At 41.2% G+C, this 23,583-nt stretch overlaps 1 protein-coding gene across 4 annotated transcripts in view; it reads right to left on the minus strand.

Annotated features, from left to right (window-relative positions):
* Nucleotides 1–233: 233 nt before the first annotated feature.
* The window catches only part of msps (msps cytoskeleton-associated protein 5), a 142,530-nt gene continuing 119,180 nt past the window's right edge, over nt 234–23,583 (minus strand). For 3 of the 4 annotated variants that reach the window (XM_076201692.1, XM_076201689.1, XM_076201690.1), the window contains 9 exons: nt 22,066–22,254; nt 19,336–19,438; nt 18,559–18,783; nt 18,132–18,316; nt 11,734–11,896; nt 10,058–10,231; nt 3,463–3,633; nt 2,181–2,370; nt 234–2,027 (listed from right to left, as the gene is read on the minus strand). In XM_076201692.1, coding sequence (XP_076057807.1) covers nt 1,732–2,027; nt 2,181–2,370; nt 3,463–3,633; nt 10,058–10,231; nt 11,734–11,896; nt 18,132–18,316; nt 18,559–18,783; nt 19,336–19,438; nt 22,066–22,254 — 1,696 coding nt within the window. In that variant the 3' untranslated portion in view covers nt 234–1,731. The remainder of the gene's footprint in view (nt 2,028–2,180; nt 2,371–3,462; nt 3,634–10,057; nt 10,232–11,733; nt 11,897–18,131; nt 18,317–18,558; nt 18,784–19,335; nt 19,439–22,065; nt 22,255–23,583) is intronic. The other variant, XM_076201691.1, reaches the window with a different exon arrangement.

A 23,583-nucleotide genomic window follows, 5' to 3' on the forward strand; every position in this document is an offset into this window, starting at 1 on the left:
AGAATACAAAGTATGGTAATCTTTCATTCCTAAAGGGTACTGTTGAACTTTCACACACCAAGGTAATCTTTGGTTTAGAAACATTAAATTCAACCTACTGTAATCATCACCAGCGTTCTACACAATACATTCCTTTCACTTCTACTTCAAATGTTCATCAGGAATAAATTTAAATAAAGGTGGTCTGGCATAAGAGGGATTTAAGATATTATCAGGGGCAAAAAATGACAAGGTTGAGCTACTGATGTATTTATTCAAGAGTAAATTATTTAGGCCTCTGTTTATGGTCAGGATGAGCAGGAAGGGAAGTACAGATTAGAGGAGCACTGCTTGTTTGTCCGATAGAAATTGTGGCTCGGGTTTATTTACACTTGGACAGACAAAGACAAGATTAGGACAGGGCAGGAAGGCACAATAATTAGGATAAGGAACTAACACATTTCATATTAAAAAAAATAATGGAAAAATAATAATAATAAAATAAAATAAAATTACTCAGTCTAAATGACTGATTAGACTGATAACCAAAATATAATTCACCAGCCAATCATCATCTGCTAAACCAATGTTACAACTCTTAAAATGTAGTCAATTGTATGCCAACCGACATTGGCTTCTTGATTGCGAAAGCATTGTGTGCTGTGACTTCAGACCAAAGGTGCAAGGAAGAGGCTAGAAGCAAAGTACACTTGTTTCATCAACACCACTGGAATGATACTACCCCTTTACACATAAGCCAGAACTTAGTTCCAATCATAGTAGTAGTAGTTGTAGTAGTAGTAGTAGTAGTAATAATAGTATTCCTACTCAAGTAACATAAATAAAATAACAACACAGCGATTGATCAACTCCCCACTTTATCTTCTGCGAGATCACACTAAACCAGATCCAAAAAAATTGGACCTCGAGTTCTCCACAATCTAAACTATTTTCAATTACTTTATATAAACAAGTGATAAGGTGGAAGAGTTGATATCCATGTTTTCATTTAGAAAAGAAATTACATGTGATACAACTTGAATCTTAATTCATAAATGTCCAATGAATAATGGTAAAAAATAGAATAATTCAATGTACATAAATGCAAAAGTCCACATATATCACTTTTGACTATCTGGCATAATCATGCCAAAAATAATTTATCCTATGCCAAGGTTAAACACACACACTCCATTTCCTTTACTGATACGTAAACCAACAATGACTCAACTAAGGTTAGATGTGATAAAAGTTGGCTAAAGAGTCATGCAGTATAAGGAACTTCAGGCTTTTTCTGTACGATGACAACTCTTTGGGTTCTGTGTGGTGGGCCTTCAAAGTCCTGCCTGGGTACTTGCAGTGAGAAGCAAGTTATGACAAGACACAGTAAGGCCCCATGAGAACAGCATCCACCATGCACATTCACCTCGACATCCTCTCCGGTTCTGGTTAGGGCATGACAACCATTACAGGTTGATGAAGCACCTTCTCACATTGTTCTGCTTCCACACACTCCTCCCCACAGTTTCTGTAACTGGGGAGGACAACAGCAGGAATATAATGGGATTTCAGTTCACTAAACACTTTAGCCAGTCACCTTCAAGTCACTTGATATGCACCACTAAAACCTACTGCAAATATTTTTTTTTTTACACTTTCCTGACAATATGCTTGTTTACTTTGTGACTTTTTTCACCCAAAATTATTATTTTCAGTCTTGTTCCATTCCTTTTTCATTCCATCCTCATGAAATTATTGCCCATGTGCCCCTAACTCCCGTTCTTTAGACGCTGAACTGTCAGATTTGACACCGACGTTTCTTATATATTCATCAAATTCCTCCACTTTTGCTGTTGCTTTTATTTCTCTTGACTGGGGATTGCAGCCATAAATATCACTGACTGCAGAGTCTATAAAAGTGTTGTCAAAACCAGCTCGTGCAGCCAAAGCCTTGAACTGGTCAACAAGGTTGTCAATATTGTGGTTGCCAGGTACCAAGGGATCTCCGGTGGTGTTTGTACCCTGAACTTGGATTGAGGACAGAGGACCTTGAAAGATAAGAACATATTCAATACATATATATATATATTTTTTTTTTCAAAGGAAAAGACTATTTTGATATACTATGACAATTTCAAAGAAACTATATACCAAAAATATTTTACAACTACTTAAAAGTGCAATTAGTAACCAACACCAACCTGTTATGGATCCGTTTTCTGATGGGGTACTAGCTGTGGACCCCATCTTACCTTCACCCAACCTCTCCCTTTCTATACGCTTCAGACCACGCTCAATATAGTTTTGGAAGAACTGGGATGATTTCCTGAGGAATGGTTCAATGTCGGCTTCTGGATGCTTCTGCTTGAACTCATAGAGTTGTATAAGGCCCTAGGCAAAAACAGAATAAATATAAATATGCACCACTAAAATCTACTGCAATTATTTTTGCAAACTTTCCTGACAATACATTTGTTTACTTTGTGACTTTTTTTTTATCCAAAATTATAATTTTCAGTCTTGTTCCATTCTTTTTTCATTTCACCCTCATGAAATTATTGCCCATGTGCCCATAACTCCCGTTCTTTAGACGCCAAACTACCCCTTAAATTGGGTGGCCTAGTCAAGGCATTCAACCATTCCATACCCAGTTGTTTCCCTTTTATCTATGCCTCCTGAGAGATCTGTGGAATGACCCTAAGACATTTGCCAGCAACTATGGGCTGTGGGTTTTCCACTCAATGATACTTAACCACTTCCATACGGTGACGCCTACGTAGGCGGCATGAGGAGCAAGTGGGTACTCGATGATGCCGACGTCGCCATCTTGATTATATTTATTGTAGTCGTACCAACGTAATTTCGATTCTCTCTAAACTGGCTTCATCAATTTTCTATGGTTATCAAAATACACGGGTGAAAGAGAACAAACGATTGAGCACTGACTTTATTTTCTATAATGCGATTATTATGACACAACATCGCATGTCGGGCAGTTAATGCTGCCAGATGTGCGATGTGCCCGTGAGTGAAGAGGTTAAGGCAAAAATTATTGTTATCATCCATTCCCTAAATTATTTTGAGATGAGGTAAGGGTCACTACATAATGAAACCATAGGGATATATAAACTCTGGTGGTTAAGTCTTGCCCTGGAAACATTCTGTCCTCTGCATTGCCTGACTTGAGCAATGTGGCTGAGGTCACGAGATGGTAAATTATAAAACGAGTTTTGATGTGTATGAAGTGGCTAGTGTTTTTTATTTTGCCACCCACTTACAAGGGGAAATGAGCCTTTGGTATGTGTGTACCCAAGACACTGGGTCTCATGTGTGTCCAGTTTCTCTATATATCAAGGGCTTTATCTCCCTTATAAGGGAGGTAGCCAAGTCAAAGGCATGCATCCATTCTCACCCATTCCACCACATTTGTTTCCTTTGTTTACCAAGCCTATCCATTGTCTAGAAGTACAAGCATTTACATACCTCTTTGGTGTTTTCCTTTGAGCCAATTTTGCGGAAGATCTCAGCCAAAGTGTGATGAACTGTTTTACTGAGCCTTTTTGGAGATTTGTTTGCTTCTGCTACTGCTCCTCCTGATGCTGCCAACTTGTTGCTATCTGCAACACCACCACCTTCCTCCTCAGGTTTCATCTTCTTCAATGAAATATAAGAGAACAGATATTAAGAACAATGTGCATTTTTTTAATACCTTTCAATAGGACAGAAATACAGTTAATGCCTGCTCATAATATTTTCACACTAGATCTTAGTATTTAAAGTTTCAATGGACCCCCTTTTAAATGGAGGGTGGCCAAGTCTAAACATATACTAGCTTCCTCCTATATCCATACCAATACCTGTTCATTCTCCCTACAATCTTAGCACCTTGAGGATGAAGAATCATCCCTGTTCCCAACCACACTGCTAAGACAAAGACAATGCAGTAAGATACAGCTTTTTGATAGCAAAGTCTGACAGCTGGAGCTGGTTTACACCCATCCCCCTTTCCTTATCTGGAAAGGATGAGGAGTGCTGTCTTGCTGCATTGCCTCTGGGCTAAACAGTATGCCAGAGGCCAGGGACAACCCTTCCTCCTTGAGGTGATAAGATGGAAGGGAAAACAGATAGGATTTTGGTTGGGTGTGGGATGGATGGAGTGTGGGTGGAGGCTCTGACTAGGGGACCCCCTTTATGAGGGGGAAAAGACCATTTGGTATATATATATATATAACTACAAAGTAATGTCTTAACACATTGGTAAATTTCAACAAAAACCCACTGTCCGTGATCGAAATATATGGAATCTATTTATTTCATTTCTTCTTATCCAACACAGTGGGTTTTTGTTGATATATATATATATATATATATATACCAACCTCCCTTGTAAGGGGAAAAAAGCCTTGGTATATGTATATTTATATATTGTGTGTGTATATCAACCTTTTCTATCAAGTTTTCTTCAATCCTATCTCCCAATTCCTTTTCCACCCCCATTCTCCTCCTCACCTCCTTATTTCTAACTCTAACCAGCCTAGTAACCCCTATCATACTTCTCAGGCACCTCATCTCAAACACATTCAAAATCCTCCTCTCCTATGTTCCATGTTTCTGCCCCATACAATGATGTCAGAACAATCACCTCTTAGCATCCATTCCTAAATGTCTATTTCTCATTACACTTTTTAATCTTCCAAGACATTTACTTGCTTCTCTCAATCTACATTCTACCTCAACCTCCACTCCTCCTTTTTCTGCCACATCAGCACTCAAGTATCTAAAACCATCCACTTCCTCCCGTCTCCCTTAACCCCTTCCATACAGTGCCGCACACGTAGGCGTCATGGACTTAGATCTCGGTGGCAGCAGCCAATGCCAGCCGTACGACGTGTCGTAATAATACTCGCATCATAAAATATAGTCACCGCTTACATCGATCGTTCTCTCTTCACCCGTGAATTTTGATAACCATAGAAAATGCGATTACAAAAGAATTAGAAAGAATGTAATTATGGAGGGGCGACTACAATAAATATAATCAAGACGCCGATATGGCAGCCTCGCAAATACACTCGCTCCCCATGACGCCTACGTGTGCGGCACCGTATGGAAGGGGTTAATACTCACTACCAGTCTGCTGCCACTTTCTCTCCTTGTACATCTCATCACCTTACTTTTAACCACATCTATCTTCAACTTTCTTCTTTTGCACACCTTCCCAAACTTTGTCATTAACTTCCTCAATCCCTCCTCTGATCCAGCTACAAATACAGTGTTGTCAGGAAACAACAACTGGCTTATCTCCCACTTTCCTCAATTTCCTTTAAACATCTCCAATCCCTGACCCGTATAAGAGTATTTCTGACTGTGTTGGACTACCCTAAACAAGGAAGAGATGCCATGTTCAGTTACATACAAATGCACAGCATCACTACCATGTTCAGTTGGCTTTCAAACTCGTTGGATAAACCAAATATGAGGTCAGTTTATCGAGGGAAATTCAGTTGGTACAAAGGGGTCATATGAGAGGTACAAAGAGAGAGAGAGAGAAAGAGAGAAGGATAAAGGAGGCAAAAAGAAGAGTAGATGTGAGTACATACATATGCCAAAGGCTTCTTCCCCCTTATCAGAGAAGGAAGGAAGGAAGGAAGAGAGAGAGAGAGAAAGAGAGAAAAAAAAAAAAAAAAAAAAAAAAAAAAAAAAAAAAACAACCCATTTGAAAGTGATAAAAAGATGTTCTGGAAGGAAATAGAGAGAGGAAGGGCAGGTAAATCAAGTAGAGAGAAGTTAAAGGTGCATATGGAGAGATGATAATGGAAAAGATGGCAGTAAGAGGAAGATGGCCAGAGTATTTTAGGGAGTTGTTAAATGTGAAGGAAGATAGGGAGGGAAAGGTAACTACAGTGGGAAGTGCTAAGAAAGTGACAGTGATAAATGAGGAAAATGGAGAAGAAATAAGAAAAGATGAGGTGAAAACAGTTATTAAAGTGATGAGAGCAGGTAAGGCACCTGGGTTAGATGGGTGTCATACAGTGTCTAAAAAAAAGGAGGTACAGTGATGGGGGACTGGCTGGTGATGTAATGTTTGTCTCAAAGAGAATAGAATGCAGGACGACTGGAGGAGTACCTGTCAAGTTCCATTTTACAAGGGAAAGCGGGACAAGTGTGAGTATAGTAGTTTTAGAGAGATCAGTTTGTTGGGAAGGCTTATGATTGAGAGGATTAGGAGAGGAACAGAGGAATTGGTGATGAACAGTGTGGGTTTAGGAATGGTAGGGGTTGTGTCCATCAGGATTTTGTGGTAAGGCAGATATAAGAGAAAGCTTTAGAAAAATGTAAGGATTTTTTGGGGGTCCATTATGGACTTGGAAAAGGCTTATGATTGGGTAGACAGGATGGCACTGTGGAAGGTACTGCAGATATATGGGATAATAGGAGAGCTGTTAGGAGCAGTCGAGATTTTTTAGGAGAGTAGTAGAGCCATGCAGAATGTCTAAAAAAAAGGAGGTACAGTGATGGTGGACTGGCTGGTGAGGTTATTTAATGTTTGCTGGAGAGAGGGTAGAGTGCTGGAGAGAAGGTAGAGTGCCGGAGAACTGGAGGAGTGCCTGTATAGTTCCACTTTACAAGGGAAAAGGGGACAAGTGTGAGTATAGTAGTTTCAGAGGGATTAGCTTGTTAACTTGTGTAGTTGGGAAGGCTTATGGGAGGATCTTGATTGAGAGGATTAGGAGAGGAACAGAGGGAGTAATTGGTGAGGAACAGTATGGATTTAGGACGGATAGAGGTTGTGTAGATCAGATTTTTGTGGTAAGACAGATATGTGAGAAAGCTATAGGAAAGGGGAAGGATGTTTTTTGGGGCTTTTATGGATCTGGAAAAGGCTTATGACAGGGTAGACAGGAAGTCACTGTGGGAGGTTTTGCGGATATATGGGATAGGAAGAAAGCTTCTAGGAGCTGTCAAGAGTTTTTAAGAGAGTAGTAGAGCATTTGTCAGGATTAGAAATGGAGAGTGAGTGGTTTGAGGTAAAGGTGGGACTTCGTCAAGGATGTGTTATGTCGCCCTGGCTGTTCAACTTATACATGGATGGGGTGGTGCAAGAGGTGCAAGGGTGGTGGGTCAGGGATTAGAGATGGTTAAAGAAAATGGAGAAAAGTGGAGAAAAGTGGGAGGTGAGCCAGCTGTTGTTTGCGGACGACACTGCACTTGTGGTAGGATCGGAGGAGGGATTGAGGAAGTAGGTGACAGAGTTTGGGAGAGTGTGTGATAGAAGAAAGCTGAAGATAAATGTGGGTAAAAGTAAGGTGATGAGATGTAAAAGGGGTGAAAGTGGCAGCAGACTGGAAGTGAGCATTAAGGGAGAGTGACTGGAGGAAGTGGATAGTTTTAGATACTTGGGTGCAAATGTGGCAGGAAAAGGTGGAGTGGAGGTGGAGGTAGAATGTAGATTGAGAGAAACAAGTAAATGCCTTGATGGATTAAAGTGTAATGAGGAATAGACATTTGGGAATGGATGCTAAGAGGAGACTGTATGAAGGAGTGATTGTGCCAACAGCACTGTATGGGGCAGAAACATGGAACATAAGAGAGGAGTTTGAATGTGTTTGAGATGAGGTGTCTGAGAAGTATGATGGGGGTTACTAGGCTGGATAGAGTGAGAAATGAGGAGGTGAGGAGGAAAACAGGGGTAGAAAGGGAGTTGGGAGATAGGGTTGATGAAAGAGTATTAGGATGGTTTGGACACATGGAGAGAATGAATGAAGAAAGACTAGTAAAAGAGGTATGGAAGGCAGATGTGGAGGGAGTGAACATGAGGGGACGTCCAAGGATGAGATGGATGGATGGGGTGAAGGGGGCTTTGGGGAAGAGGGGAATGTCTGTTGAGGAAGGATGGGAGAGGACAGAAGATAGGGGTGAATGGAGAATGGTTGTATATGGATGATGTTGTGATGCATGAGGTGGAATGGGTGGGGGATGGGGGGTGAAATAGTATGTGTGAGCAAAATTTGATGCAGCCTGAAGGGATTTCTCCCTGTCTCCTCCTTTTCTGCATGGGGGGACAGAGATTTGGGGTCGCTGATTTAATGAAGCGGCCTTGCTGTGGATGTGCTGTGCTTTGCGACACTGCCTCTGACCCAGGGCAGTGGACATGGTGCAGGGATGACCAGTCATCCAGGAGGTGCTGAGATAAGAGGGTGGGGGGAGTGGAGTGTATTTGGGGATGGAATGGGTGGGAATGATTTTATGCCTTTTCTTTTTGGCTACCTCCCTTGTAAGGGGGAAAAAGCCTTGGTATATGTATGTATGTAGTAGAGCCTGTGTTAGAATTAGAAATTAAGAGTGAGTGGTTTGAGGGCTGGTGATTGGAGATGGTTAAAGAAAATTGAGAAAAAGGGGAGACAAGCCTATAGTTCTTTGCTGATGATACTATTGTAGTAATGATCAGAGGAGGGATTAAGAAAATTAATGACTGAGTTTGGGAAGGTGTGTGAAAGAATGAAGTTGAAGGTAGATGTGGATAAAAGTATGGCGATGAGATGTACAAGGGGAGAGGATGGCACCAAACAGGAAGTGAGTAATAAGAGAGAGGCTGGAGGAAGTGGATAGCTTTAGATACTTAGGGGTGAATATGGCAGGAAAGGGAGGAGTGGAGGTGGAGGTAGAATGTGGGTTGAGAGAAGCAAGTAAATGCCTTGGGGGATTAAAAAGTGTAATGAGATATAGACATTTGGGAATGGATGCTAAGAGGAGACTGAATGAAGGGGTGATTGTACCAACAGCACTGTATGGGGCAGAAACATGGAACATTAGAGAGGAAGAGTTTAAACATGTCTGAGATTAAATGCTTGAGATGTATGGTAGGGGTTACTAGGCTGGATAACGCGAGAAATGAGGTGAGGAAGAGAGTGGGGGTGGGGGTGGAAAGGGAGTTAAGGGAGTTGGGAGATAGGGTTGATGAAAGAATATTGGGATGGTTTGGACACGTGAAAAAATGAGAAGGAAGATTTGTAGAAGAGGTGTGGAAGGCAGAGGTGGAGGGAGTGAACATGAGGGGGCGACTAAGGATGATATGGATGGATGGGGTAAAAGGAGCATTGGGAAAGAGGGGAATGTCTGTTGAGGAAGGGAGAAAATAGGGGCGAGTGAAGAATGGTTGTGTAAAGATGATGATGTCATATATGGAAGGGAGTGGTGGAGAATGGGAGCAAGTGAATGATATTTTGCAGCAGCCTGATGGGATTTCTCCCTATCTTCTCTTTTTCTGCATGAGTGAATGGAGAGAAAGGGGGGAGTTTGTCTGCTGATTAAATGAATCAGTTTTGCTGTGTCTTGTCACAATGCTTCTGACCCAGGGCAAATGGGTGAGATGTTGGGATGACCAGTCATCCAGGAGGAGCCAAGAAAAGAGGGAGAGAGGGGTGGTGAATGGGAGTGAAGTATGTGGAGATGAAATGGGTGGGAGTGGATTTATGTCTTTGATTTTGGCTACCTCCCTTGTAAGGGGGAACAAGCCCTTGGTCTATGTATATATATAAATGTCCTGATGTACACTATTTTTGTTGTCATGGGTTGACTTAGAGCCACCCACACACCCTTTCATAACCTTGTAACACTGCAAAGTGCTGGAAGAACTGGTAACATTTTATTTTCACACTGGGTAAAAGTTGGGCGGTTTTAGCATGTTTCTCTCATTAACTATTTCTTTTAGATACATGACATCCACAAAGTAAATAAAATCCAGTCAGATGATATATACATGCATAATAATGATAAATAAGGCCGATATCTTTCAAAATATACATGGAAAATGTGAATGAAGGAAAGAATACACAAAATTTAAACCTTACTCTGTCAACAAGCTAACCATAGGCCTACAAGTCTCTCTGATCCCGTGCTGACAGTGGTCACAAATACAGTATACATATATTCAAATGTGAACACTTTTTTCATGCTCTACCTTTATTTCATGTTAAGACAAATTATGTAAAAATTTAAAAACCTAAAGTTAACCAATGCCAGCATGTATCTGAGCTCATTGGGCTGATGATGTATATGTTAAATATGCTTTCCTTACCTTGAGTGTTTTGGTGAGGTACTTGTGCAATTCAGTTCCATGTGCGTTATCAACTTTGGAAAAGTGGTCGAGAATTGCGTTACCATACATCTTTGACAAATTCGTAATAATGGTTTTTACTGTGCGAACCGGTGTGTCTGAGGGGCGTTCACTCCAGGAGGCAAGGGGATATGCCTGGAATAAAAAATAAAAAATAATTCAAACCTTGTGAAACTATGTGGAGAAGAGAGAGTGAACAAAGAGAACAGAGAATACAGGTAGTCGTCGACTTACGACCTATGCGACTTACGACTGATCGACTTTACAACCACGAGATAGTGCAATAATATTTAACATTTAATAGAGTAATAGAATTGCAATGTTATGTCTGGCAGCGCAGAACAATTACTCCGCATGCCGCGAAACGCTAGTATGATAGTTTTGGCAGGCTGCCGACAGCGTCAGCATCCCAGCCAGCTAAATATTCTTTCAATTTTTTGTTTGAAGTAAAATCTTTCCTAATTTTGCATTGCATTTTGTATTTCTATGTTTTGCAATTAATAAAATGTAACAATATTTTTTTATGCCTAGGCTAGTTTGTCGATAACAGTATGTTCGGTACAGTAATGTAAACGGAAAGAATGTGTTTTGAAATAAAAAAATTCCTAATTTTGCCTTGCATTTTGTATTTCTATATGTTTTGCAATTAATAAAATGTAACAGTAAAACTTTTTTATGCCTAGTCTGTTGTCGATAACAATATGTTTGGTACAGCATTTTGTATTTTTATGTTTTGCGATTAATAAAATGTAACAGTAAACTTTGTTTATGCCTAGTCTGTTGGCCATAACAATATTTTCTGTACAGTACGTAAATGAAAAGAATGTGTTTTGAAGAAGAAGAAGAAGAAGAAGAAGAAGAAGAAGAAGAAGAAGAAGAAGAAGAAGAAGAAGAAGAAGAAGAAGAAGAAGAAGAAGAAGAAGAAGAAGAAGAAGAAGAAGAAGAAGAAGAAGAAGAAGAAGAAGAAGAAGAAGAAGAAGAAGAAGAAGAAAAAAATCCAAATTTTGCCTTGCAATGATTTTATTGTAACCAACAAAAAAGTATTTGTAGGTCAAAGATAACAGGACTGTATTCAGTATGCATAGGCCTAGGCTACGTTTCCTAACGAAAATGATAAAAAAGTTAATGAATATTAAACAACGTAGCTCAAAGATAATAAGATTTTATTCAGTATGCATACGTTTCTTAAAGAAAGTCTGATGGTAAAATAATAAAAAGGTTAGAAAATACTACGTTTCCCAAAGAAAATAAGATAAAATTATAAAAAGGTTAAGAAATACTATACAACATTGTTCAAAGATGCTAAGATTATTTCAGTATGCTAAATATAATATACAATATATATATATATAAAGACCGACTTGCGTCCAGATTGACTTACGACCTGTCTGTCGGAACCGAACTCGGTCGTAAGTCGACGACTACCTGTACATCAAATGAAGCGGGAGAGCTGGCTACTGCAATGTATGAAAACCATTTAACTATCTATATAGGGTTATACCCCCTTATAAGGGAGGTTGCCAAGTCAAGACATGCACCCACTCCCATCCACCACCCTTGTTTCCCTCTTATATTAGCTCCTCATGGATGATGGGTCATCCCAGTCTCTACACATGTACGAAAATTATTCAACTCACCTCCAGGAAATTGTGCAAATCAAGTAGGATCAGGTCAACATCAAGTTCATCCTTCTTGGAAGGCAAAATTCGGATCATTTTCCAGTTGCACTTCATCACCAACTCTGTAAATTTACAGCTGCCACCACTCCCAACAGCTTCATGGAGCAATTTCAATACAGCACTGTCAAGGTAAAAATTATTTATAGTTTCCTATCAAACAAATGGAGATTTTAGAACTACACCCTTTTACTACATTTTAGCATCCCCCCTAACCCCATTCCACAACTCTGTTAATTAGCTTTTACTTGCAAAACACAATGGTTGGGCATGAGAGGAACATCTTTCCCACTCATAACATGCAAAGGTATTTTTTTTTCTCTCCCCAATATTACCAATACATGTCTAGATAGATACTCCTCTTATGGAACAAGTCACTGCTAATCTATACGGCCTATTCTCCTCCAACTATCACCAATACTCCTTTTCACTTGTTTGACATCCTGACCATGAACACTTGTGGTTTTATTCATCCCCTCCACCCATGTTTTGCTTTGTCTACCCTTTGTTCTCACTCTCAGCATGACCAATTTGTGCATCCTGAGGTGGTACACTCCCAATTTCATCCATTCTCATATGACCAAATCATCTCAGGCTACGCTTGTCCTCTCTCTTGCAGTCATTCTTTACTATTTTGTACAAAAATTGTCATTCCTTATCTTATATTTTATACATACATACATATACCAAGGCTTTTTCCCCCTTTCAAGGGAGGTAGCCAAAAAGGCAAAGGCACAAAATCATTCCCACCCATTCCATCCCTAAATACACTCCACTCCCCCCCACCCTCTCTCTTATCACCTCCTGGATGATGGGTCATTCCTGTACCTAGTCCACTGCCTTGGGTCAAAGGCAGTGTCGTAAGTAACAGCACATCCATAGCAAGGCTGCTTCATTAAATCGGATACCCCCCCTCTCCGTCCCCCCATGCATAAAAGAAGATGGGGAGAAATCCTTTCGGGCTGCGTCAAATTTTGCTCACACATACTACCTCACCCCCCATCCCCACCCATTCCACCTCATGCATCACAACATCATCCATATACAGTACAACCATTCTCCATTCACCCGTCTTCTGTCCTCTCCCATCCTTCCTCAACAGACATTCCCCTCTTCCCCAAAGCCCCATTCACCCCATCCATCCATCTCATCCTAGGACGTCCCCTCATGTTCACTCCCTCCACATCTGCCTTCCATACCTCTTTTACTAGTCTCTCTTCACTCATTCTTTGCATGTGTCCAAACCATCTTAACCCCTTCCATACGGTGCCGCACACGTAGGCGTCATGAGGAGCAAGTGGATTCTCGACGCTGCCATATCGGCGTCTTGATTATATTTATTGTAGTCGCCCCTGTGTTTTTACATTCTCCCAAATGCGCCCTGAATCCCATTCTCTGTGGTTTTCAAAATTCGCGGGTGAAAGAGAGAACGATCGATATAAGCGGTAACTATATTAACTACATTATCCTCAAGGATAATGTGGATGAAGGTGAAACTGGGAAAGGAGATGTGGGTCTTTGTAAGTGCATATGGGCCTGGCAGTGAGAAGAGCGTGGAAGAAAGGGAGGCCTTTTGGATAGATTTAAATGAGTGCATAGAGGGTTTAGGAAGAAATGTCAATGTAATAGTACTGGGAGACCTTAATGCTAGGGTGGGAAATGGTCCAATCGATGGAGTGGTTGGGAAGTGTGGAGTTCCAGGAAAGAATCGTAGTGGAGAGTTGATGGTGGAAATGTGTCTAGAAAGAGAGTTGATGATAGCAAATACAGTGTTTCGGAAGAAAGTCAAGCATAAGTACACATGGGAGAGGGTGGTGGAGGGAAGGGTGGTAGATAGAGCGCTAATGGATTATGTAGTGGTAAATAGGATTATGATAGGAAGAGTTAAGGATGTACATGTGCTAAGGGGAGAGGGTGGGGGAATATCAGATCATTTTTTGGTGGAAGGTAAGCTGAGAGTGGAGGATAGATGGAGAAAGAGGAAAGGGACAAAAGGTAGGGAGGTTCTTAGAGTGAACTCCTTGAATGAAAAGGAAAAGGAGAAGGAGTACGAAAAGAAGCTGAAGGAGGAGTGGGAGGGAGTAAAGGATAGAGCAGAGATGGGTGTGGAGGAGGAATGGGGATGGTTCAAGGAGGGAGTCTTAAAGTGTGCAAGGATGGTGTGTGGAACAAGATGGGCAGGGGGAAATAGAAGAAGGAAACGAAGAAGGTTGTAGAAGAGAAGAAGCGAGCATTCACAGATTGGTTACAAAAGAGGACGGGGGAGTCGTATGAGACGTACAAAGAAAAGAAAAGAGAAGTAAAGCAAAAGGTAAAGGAGGCAAAGAGGAGAGCAGATGTGAAATGGGGTAGGAGTATGACAGAAAATTTTGAAAGTAATAAAAAGATGTTTTGGAAAGAAATTAAGAGAGGAAGAGGAGGCGAATCAAGTAGGGAAGAAAAGGTAAAAGGTACAGATGGAGAGATGATAATGGAAGAGATGGCAGTAAGGGGAAGATGGGCAGAATATTTTAGGGAGTTGCTAAATGTGAAGGAGGATAGGGAAGGAAAGATAGTTGTAGTGGGAAATGCGAAGAAAATGAGAGTGATGAGTGAGGAGAATGGAGGAGAAATAGGGAAGGATGAGGTGAAGGCAGTTGTAAAGATGATGAAAGTAGGTAAGGCACCTGGTCTGGATGGATGCCATGTAGAATGTCTGAAAAAGGGAGGTTCAGTGATGGTGGACTGGTTGGTGAGGTTATTTAATGTTTGCTGGAGAGAGGGTAGAGTACCGGTGGACTGGAGAAGTGCCTGTATAGTTCCTCTTTACAAGGGAAAAGGGGACAAGTGTGAATGTAGTAGTTTCAGAGGGATTAGCCTGTTAAGTGTAGTAGGAAAGGCTTATGGGAGGATCTTAATTGAGAGGATTAGGAGAGGAACAGAAGGAGTAATTGGTGAGGAACAGTGTGGATTTAGGACAGGTAGAGGTTGTGTAGATCAGATCTTTGTGGTAAGACAGATATGTGAGAAAGCTATAGGAAAGGGGAAGGATGTTTTTTGGGCTTTTATGGATCTGGAAAAGGCTTATGATAGGGTAGACAGAAAGGCACTGTGGGAGGTTATGCAGATTTATGGGATAGGAGGAAAGCTTTTGGGAGCTGTCAAGAGTTTTTATGAGAGTAGTAGAGCATGTGTCAGGATTAGAAATGGAGAGAGTGAGTGGTTTGAAGTAAAGGTGGGACTTCGTCAAGGATGCGTTATGTCGCCCTGGCTGTTCAACTTATACATGGATGGGGTGGTGCGAGAGGTGAATGCTAGGATAGTGGGTCAGGGATTGGAGATGGTTAAAGAAAATGGAGAAAAGTGGGAGGTGAGCCAGCTGTTGTTTGCGGACGACACTGCGCTTGTGGCAGGGTCAGAGGAGGGATTGAGGAAGCTGGTGGCAGAGTTTGGGAGAGTATGTGATAGAAGAAAGCTAAAGATAAATGTGGGTAAAAGTAAGGTGATGAGATGTACAAGGGGTGAAAGTGGCAGTAGACTGGAAGTGAACATTAAGGGAGAGCGACTGGAGGAAGTGGATAGTTTTAGATACTTGGGTGCAAGTGTAGCAGGAAAAGGTGGAGTGAAGGTGGAGGTAGAATGTAGATTGAGAGAAGCGAGTAAATGCCTTGGTGGTTTAAAGAGTGTAATGAGGAATAGACATTTGGGAATGGATGCGAAGAGGAGACTGTATGAAGGAGTGATTGTGCCAACAGCACTGTATGGGGCAGAAACGTGGAATATAAGAGAAGAAGAGAGAAGGAGTTTGAATGTGTTTGAGATGAGGTGTCTGAGAAGTATGGTGGGGGTTACTAGGCTGGATAGAGTGAGAAATGAGGAGGTGAGGAGGAGAACAGGGGTGAAAAAGGATTTGGGAGATAGGGTTGATGAAAGAATATTAGGATGGTTTGGACACATGGAAAGAATGAGTGAAGAAAGACTAGTAAAAGAGGTATGGAAGGCAGATGTGGAGGGAGTGAACATGAGGGGACGTCCTAGGATGAGGTGGATGGAAGGGGTGAAGGGGGCTTTGGGGAAGAGGGGAATGTCTGTTGAGGAAGGAAGGGAGAGGACGGAAGACAGAGGTGAGTGGAGAATGGTTGTATATGGATGATGTTGTGACTGCATGAGGAGGAATAGGCGGGGGGGGGTGGGGGCCGGGGTAGTATGTGTGAGTAAATTTTGACGCAGCCCGAAGGGATTTCTCCCCGTCCTCGCCTTATATGCAGAGGGGGACGGAGAGGGGGGGTCGCCGATTAAATGAAGCGGCCTTGCTGTGGATGTACTGTGTCTTGCGACACTGCTTCTGACCCAGGGCGGTGGGCAGGGTGCAGGGATGACCCGTCATCCAGGAGGTGCTCAGATGAGAGGAAGGGTGGGAGGGGTGTGGAGTGTATCTAGGGATGAAATGGGTGGGAGTGTTTTTATGCCTTTCCCTTTTTGGCTACCTCCCTTGGAAGGGGGAAAAAGCCTTGGTATATGTATGTATGTATACAGGTAAACGTCGACTTACGATGGCATTAGGTTTCGATAGAGCCATCGTAAGACGATCTCATCGTAAGTCGATCCCCACTCTGTTCCGTGGTCACTGTACCTAGCCTACCTGTATATTCACCACCAGAGATACTGAATATAGCCTATTAAACATGTACAGTAGTTTATTTAATTATTTTTATCCTTTTTACCATATTCAAACACTATAATATGTATTTTCAGTACGGAACTTAAATCTCGCGGGCAGCAGCCAATGCCAGCCGTACGACGTGACGTAATAATACTCGCATCATAAAATATAGTCACCGCTTATATCGATCGTTCTCTCTTTCACCCGCGAATTTTGAAAACCACAGAGAATGGGATTTAGGGCACATTTGAGAGAATGTAAAAACACAGGGGCGACTACAATAAATATAATCAAGACGCCGATATGGCAGCGTCGTGAATCTACTTGCTCCTCATGACGCCTATGTGTGCGGCACCGTATGGAAGGGGTTAAATTATCATATCGTCGTCATCGTAAAGTCGAACAATCGTAAGTCGCGGCCATCGTAAGTCGACGTTTACCTGTATTTTATGATGCGAGTATTATTACGACACGTCATACGGCTGGCATTGGCTGCTGCCCGCGAGATTTAAGTCCCGTACTGAAGTGGTTAACACTCTTTCAACAACCCTATCTTCCAACTCCCTTTCCACTCCTGTTCTCCTCCTCACCTCCTTATTTCTCACTCTATCTAGCCTAGTAACCCCCATCATACTTCTCATCTTATATTTCATAACACCATCTATGTTTGAGCAAAATCTCTTCTCAAGAAATGACAAGGTGACTGCTGCTGTTTCCCCCCTCCTTTTACTTTTTCTTCTTTCTACTGTTTCTTTGAATCTATTCTTTACCACTTTTCTCTCTCTCTCTCTCTCTTTTTTTCCCCATACACCTGTGGTGGGGGGATAAGATTGTCACCACCATGTTCCCATACATGTTGTACAATTTGACTAGATGGGATGGGGTAAGACAAATAAGAATTGTCTCTGTATTTTTCTCCTGTAGAGTCAAGACAAAAGACTAAAGAGCAGAAAGGGAGTCGAGTGAAAAGGGAAAAGAGGATGAGAACCCAGCAAAAATGAGAGCAGCAATATAAAAAACAGAAAAGGGGATTTGATACTCTTTGCATTTGTCCCCACATCTCTATTTATTTCTAAATATTCAATTTTCCCTCCAGGCTTGCCTCCTTTTCTTTTTGCATTCATCCACACATACCTATTTCTAAACACTTCATTTCATCCCTATTCTTCCCTCATATATTCTATCATAATTCACTTCCACTACTCCATTTTACCCAGTAATGATCTGACAACCCGCTGAATATATTAATGTTAAGAACTCCTATCCTCCTTTTGGGTACCACTACAAAGTATGTATGTACATACCATATCCTCACACATTTAATGACCCAAGAACTTGGGTTCTAGTTAGCCTTCCCACACACTTTTATGCCTTGACTTTGTGGAGAAAAATGCATTGTAGGGAATCTCTAGTCCCCTCATCTCATCCCATTTTAATGCCTTCTATAAGCCACATGGGAACACTAGCAGCCCATCCCACCACCACAGGGGAATCAGAGAACAGAGGTACAGTCATAAAGGTGGTAAAGAATGGGTTCAAGAGGACTGCATTAGTAACAAATACTCGTGAAAATTCTTAAAAGCCACATCTTTTACATACCCATGACAGGAATTTCCAGCCCCCTTATATAATTTCCTATGGCTGTCTTCTTTATGAAGATATGACAGTTTAGACAAGTTCTTCACATAACGCAACAAATGCAAATTTTGTTACCTACCTGAAGACTTGCGTACACTGTGCCTTTTCAATGATTCTTACTACAAGTACATTGAGTGCACGAGTAAGGTGAGGCCCATCGTCAAGCTGAGAGAGCCGTACATCGAGGACAATATTGATTAAAACATGGATTACATCCCTTAAAACATCTCGACTTGCTTTCTGACCAAGTGGACTATTGAATATCTGAAAAACAAAAATAGCCAAATCATCTTTGGCTTATGGAAAAACATATCCAATTTCCATAGCCTCCAAAACTAATAATTAAGGCAAAGATTACAATGACAGGTGGCTAAAAATATATATAGTATATACTTGTCTCCCCTATCTTTTTTCATACACTAAGACCTATATATATATATATATATATATATATATATATATATATATATATATATGGAGAAAAAACATATGCAAGTATAACCTACCAACATTAGACAATTGGTAAGTGATCTATATAACCGGACACACTCCTCCTTGCTTGTTGTGGTGCTCCCCATTTTAGTGTTGAGCACAAGGCGATACTGTAGTGTGACAGTGATAAGTAGTTGGTCAATATGGCCCTCTAGTTGTGATCGTCTCTCTTCACTTCTTAAAACCTCGTCCAACTGTGAGAGTGCTGTTATAACAGTGTTGGCATCTGGAGTAGCAATCTGCAGGACACACACACACACACACAAAAAACATTGAATTATTAGTTCATGTAAAACAATAGAGGCTACATTGTTTTTTAATTCAATGGCATGTGTCATTATTCAGACTAATATCTAATTATTTTGTTCACTTGAGACAACCCCATTTCTTATTCTCTTCATAAATTAAGTGAAGCAGCCTTGCTGTGGATGTGCTGTGTCTTGCTGCATCGTTCTGACCCAGGGCAGTGGGCAAGATGCAGGGACGAGCTGTATTCCAAGAGGTGCCAAAAAAGGAGGGAGGGAGGGGTGGTGAATGGGAGTGAAGTATGAGGGGATGGAATGGGTGGGAGTGGATTTATGCCTTTGACTTTGGCTACCTCCATTGTAAGAGGGAAAAAACCCTTGGTATATACATGTTAAATGTGCTAGTACTGAGTGAAACTAGACTGAAAGGGAAGTGTGAGCTGGGGTTTGGAAGTATGGTGGGTAGGATGTCAAGAGTGATAAGGGGCAAGGGAACAAAGGAGTAGCACTTTTCATATACTATAGTTCTATTTTCTCTATACTCACCTGTGATATGACACTATTGATGGCCTGAGAAACATCTTCTGACTCTCCTACACCATCAGTTCTCGCTCTTGGCCCAACCATGGAACCTGGCCTGGATGACGACCTGTGAAATCAAGCATAAATTTCAAGATAATACAAGCATACATACATATATCTATCATACACCCACCCTTCACCCATCCCACCCCCACTTGTTGTCCTTTCTATTTTAGCTCCTTGTAGATAAAGAGCTATCCCTGTCCCCCCTACCCACTGCTCAGGTTGAAGCAATGCAACACCTTGACACCAGGGGCTGATAGCCAAGGCTGGTTTAACCCCATTGCTTCGATAAACAAGAACCCTCCTCCATCATCACCCAAGAAATTAGTGAAGGAAAACAAAATATCCTTTCTCATAGATCTGCCTTACCAATCCACCAAGGCATTTACTCGCTTCTCTCAATCTACATTCTACCTCCACCTTTTCCTGTCACATTTGCACCCAAGTATCTAAAACTATCCACTTCCTCCAGTCGCTCTCCCTTAATGCTCACTTCCAGTCTACTGCCACTTTCACCCCTTGTACATCTCATCACCTTACTTTTACCCACATTTATCTTTAGTTTTCTTCTATCACATATTCTCCCAAACTCTGTCACCAACTTCCTCAATCCCTCCTCCGATCCTGCCACAAGTGCAGTGTCGCCTGCAGACAATAGCTGGCTCACCTCCCACTTTTCTCCATTTTCTTTAACCATCTCTAATCCCTGACCCACTACCCTTGCATTTACCTCTCGCACTACCCCATCCACGTATAAGTTGAACAGCCAGGGCGACATAACACATCCTTGACGAAGTCCCACCTTTACCTCAAACCACTCTCTCCATTTCTAATCCTGACACAAGCTCTACTACTCTCATAAAACCTCTTGACCGCTCCCAGAAGCTTTCCTCCTATCCCATATATCTGCATAACCTTCCAGTGCCTTTCTGTCTACCCTATTATAAGCCTTTTCCAGATCCATAAAAGCCCAAAAAACATCATTCCCCTTTCCTATAGCTTTCTCACATATTTCTTACCACAAAGATCTGATCTATACAACCTCTACCCGTCCTAAATCCATACTGTCCCTCACCAATTACTCCCTCTGTTCCTCTCCTAATCCTCCCATATGCCTTCCCAACTACACTTAACAAGCTAATCCCTCTGAAACTATTACATTCACACTTGTCCCCTTTTCCCTTGTAAAGTGGAACTATACAGGCACTCCTCCAGTCCTCCGGCACTCTACCCTCTCTCCAGCAAACATTAAATAACCTCACCAGCCAGTCCACCATCACTGTACCTCCTTTTTTTCTTAGACATTCTGCATGGCATCCATCCAGACCAGGTGCCTTACCTGCTTTCATCATCTTAACAACTGCCTTCACTTCATCCTTCCTTATTTCTCCTCCATTTTCCTCACTCATCACGGTCATTCTCTTAGCATTTCCCACTGCAACTATCTTTCCCTCCCTATCCTCCTTCACATTTAGCAACTCCCTAAAATATTCTGCCCATCTTCCCCTTACTGCCTTCTCTTCCATTATCATTTCTCCATCTGCACCTTTTACCTTTTCTTCTCTACTTGATTCGCCTCCTCTTCCTCTCTTAATTTCTTTCCAAAACATCTTTTTATTACTTTCAAAATTTTCTGTCGTACTCTTACCCCACTTCACATCTGCTCTCCTCTTTGCCTCCTTTACCTTTTGCTTTACTTCTCTTTTCTTTTCTTTGTACCTCTCATATGACTCCCTCGTCCTATTTTGTAACCAATCTGTGAAAGCTTGCTTCTTCTCTTCTACAACCTTCTTTGTTTCCTCATCCCACCATTCACTACCCTTCCTTCTATTTCCTCCTGTCCTTCTTGTTCCACACCCCATCCTTGCACACTTTGTGACTCCCTCCTTGAACCATCCCCATTCCTCCTCCACACCTACCTCTACTCTATCCTTCACTCCCTCCCACTCCTCCTTCAGCTTCTTCTTGTACTCCTCCTTTTCATTTAAAGCGTTCACTCAAAGCACCTCCCTACCATTTGTCCCTTTCCTCTTTCTCCATCTATCCTCCACTCTCAACTTACCTTCCACCAAAAAATGGTCTGATATTCTCCCACCCTCTCCCCTTAGCACATGCACATCCTTAACTCTTCCTATAATAATCCTATTTACTACTACATAATCCATCAACACTCTATCTACCACCCTTCCATCCACCACCCTCTCCCATGTGTACTTATGCTTGACTTTCTTCCGAAACACTGTATTTGCTATCATCAACTCTCTAGACACATTTCCACCATCAACTCTCCACTACGATTCTTTCCTGGAACTCCATATTTCCCAACCACTCCATCAATTGGACCATTTCCTACCCTAGCATTAAGGTCTCCCAGTACTATTACATTGACATTTCTCCATAAATCCTCTATGCACTCATTTAAATCTATCCAAAAGGCCTCCCTTTCTTCTACACTCTTCTCACTGCCAGGCCCATATGCACTTACAAAGACCCATATATATATATATATATGAAAAGGATGTTTAATTCCTGTTCAACTAACCACAACCATATCATAAATATGAGCTCCACTTTAAGAAATCCGATTTCCTGTTTCATATTGTGCTAACATGAGCTAATTTCAAATTTCTTGAAGAATATCACACTACCTAACTTCTCTTAAAAGGCTATGAATAAATACCGATTACAAACCTTGTTGGAGGTAAGACAGGTTTATAATCCATGATTTCGTCTATATCTGGAATTTCTACAAGCTGTGGGAATTCCACTGGGTTATCATCACCCAATAGTTTTTCTAGGAGGTCGTAGTCGAAGTTAAAGTTACGTTGTGCTGCTGAAGCTGCAGAGTTTGCATCTGGCGCTGTCTGCTTAAATCCATACCTGAGAAGCAAGTGTTTTGTTAATCCAAGTTTACAGATTTTTTTTTAAATAAATTGCATGCCACTGGATTTTTGGGCTGATAGGAGGTTTTACACTTATCAGGTAGTCACATGTAAGGTGACTACCTGATAAGTCATTGTTGACTTTTGTATCTTAATGCATCAAGTCATTCTTACTACAACTTCAACATCAACCAAGGAATATCCTGTGACAAGTTTGGCACCAAGTTCCGACAGCCAAACTCCACAGAACTACGAGTTCATAATATTCGGACAAACAGTTCATCTGGGGTTACCAACCAAAGTAAAGCATAAAATGAATGCACTGTTAGGTAAAACTTCTCCAATACAAAAAGGTTATTTTGTAAAATAAACTTGTGTGTGTTCCTGGCAGTGCACACTAAAAGGATTAGAGTTCCTTGTATCACTATAACCAACAGGTCCCCCAAACTAAATTCAGCAATGCTGCTTCATTCTCAATATTTGTTGTACTATACAAGTAAGCATACAATGATATCCTATATTCACATGTGCTACACAAGCAAGAATACTAAAATTTGAAAAAATATAAACATGTTTACATCATGATAAGGGCAGGGACAAATGATGGGAACCTGTTTGTGGTAATCTTGTAGGTTAGAAAGTAATACTGTCCATTTTCACACCTCCATTAGGAGGGGCAGCCCTGGGAGGCTGAGTCTCTGAATTGGGCCAAAGATTACTTTCAACTATGTACCTTACACCTTTTCATATATGAAGAGCTGACAAAAAGTGACTGCTATCTCCTAGTACTATCAGCCAGTGACATTGAAGTAGCCTCACACCAACAGAACACTGACAAGTTGTAAATTTCTTTCTAGAAAGATCTGCAGGTTTTCCATTCAATGGAACTTGTGGCAATAATTGTTATTACTAGCAAGGCCAAAATCCTATGACTACTTCATGGTAAGAATCACTGCACCACAAACTGAATAATAATTTCAAAATTTCAATTTTGTTCCTATTCTCATACCAAAGGGCCTCCCATGCTTCTTATGAGACAAATGTACAAGTTTACGAGTCTTATCCTTAAATAATGATGATCACTTATACAAACTGTAAACCAGTATTACCTTGAACTCCACATATGCATATAAAAATTCTACTTGTTCATTTTATCATCATTTTACATAATTATTTTGGTATGGGAGGGGCTTAGCCAAATATCTATAGTTAAAAGAAATAGCACACAAGTACCTTGAGATTGAGATTGAGAGAAAGAGTGGACTGGGATAATGAATTCTATTTTGGCATCAGATCAGGGTTGGGTCCAAGTACAGGCAACTGTACA

This window comes from Oratosquilla oratoria, chromosome 18 (assembly GCF_046742065.1).
Source record: "Oratosquilla oratoria isolate Oo_2021 chromosome 18, ASM4674206v1, whole genome shotgun sequence".
Taxonomy (NCBI): domain Eukaryota; kingdom Metazoa; phylum Arthropoda; class Malacostraca; order Stomatopoda; family Squillidae; genus Oratosquilla; species Oratosquilla oratoria.